Source organism: Exserohilum turcica, assembly GCF_000359705.1.
Source record: "Exserohilum turcica Et28A unplaced genomic scaffold SETTUscaffold_17, whole genome shotgun sequence".
NCBI lineage: Eukaryota > Fungi > Ascomycota > Dothideomycetes > Pleosporales > Pleosporaceae > Exserohilum > Exserohilum turcicum.
The window spans coordinates 515445-515954 of record NW_007359992.1 but is presented as its reverse complement, the minus strand read 5'-3'; the positions used below and the strand labels follow the sequence as shown (position 1 = coordinate 515954).

At 42.5% G+C, this 510-nt stretch overlaps 1 protein-coding gene across 1 annotated transcript in view; it reads right to left on the bottom strand.

Annotated features, from left to right (window-relative positions):
* The window catches only part of SETTUDRAFT_168779 (uncharacterized protein), a gene marked incomplete at its 3' end in the record, with an annotated part of 2066 nt that continues 1556 nt past the window's right edge, over nucleotides 1–510 (bottom strand). Inside the window, exon 3 of the mRNA XM_008026298.2 lies at nucleotides 1–156. Within this exon, the coding sequence (XP_008024489.1) occupies nucleotides 1–156 (156 nt within the window). The remainder of the gene's footprint in view (nucleotides 157–510) is intronic.

The following is a 510-nucleotide window of genomic DNA, read 5'->3' as shown; positions in this document are numbered from 1 at the left end:
CTATAGTCCAGCTGTCGTGGCTGTTAGAGTGCTGTTTATAAGAGCTTGGACGTACGCATAGAGCGCATTAAAAGCTCGTCCTTTCGTACGTGTGATAATATAGTAGGTTTTAAGTTCCTTACTTAGGTAAGCCGCTCCGTCTGCGAAGAGCTTAGCCTATACACGCATCTTCTACTAAGTGTATTATTCATAGGTACTATAGTCAAACATGGCAGCTCAGCTAGCTAAAACCCACCCAATCGCAATAGCTATTGCTAGGCTTCAAGCAACAGACCCCCAGCAAACTAAAAAGCCAAAACAACGTAGACAGTTACTCCAGATTACGAACTCAATCCCAACTACCTACAATAGAGAGATAGAGAAGATAATCCCATACAGGTTTAGGCCATGGGATAGTCTTAACTACAAGGTTACAATCTCTAGAAAGACAAAAGAAGAAGAGGCAACTGCACACACAGCCTACATCCAATCAAGGATAGGAGACAACTTTACAGCAATCTACTCTAGACG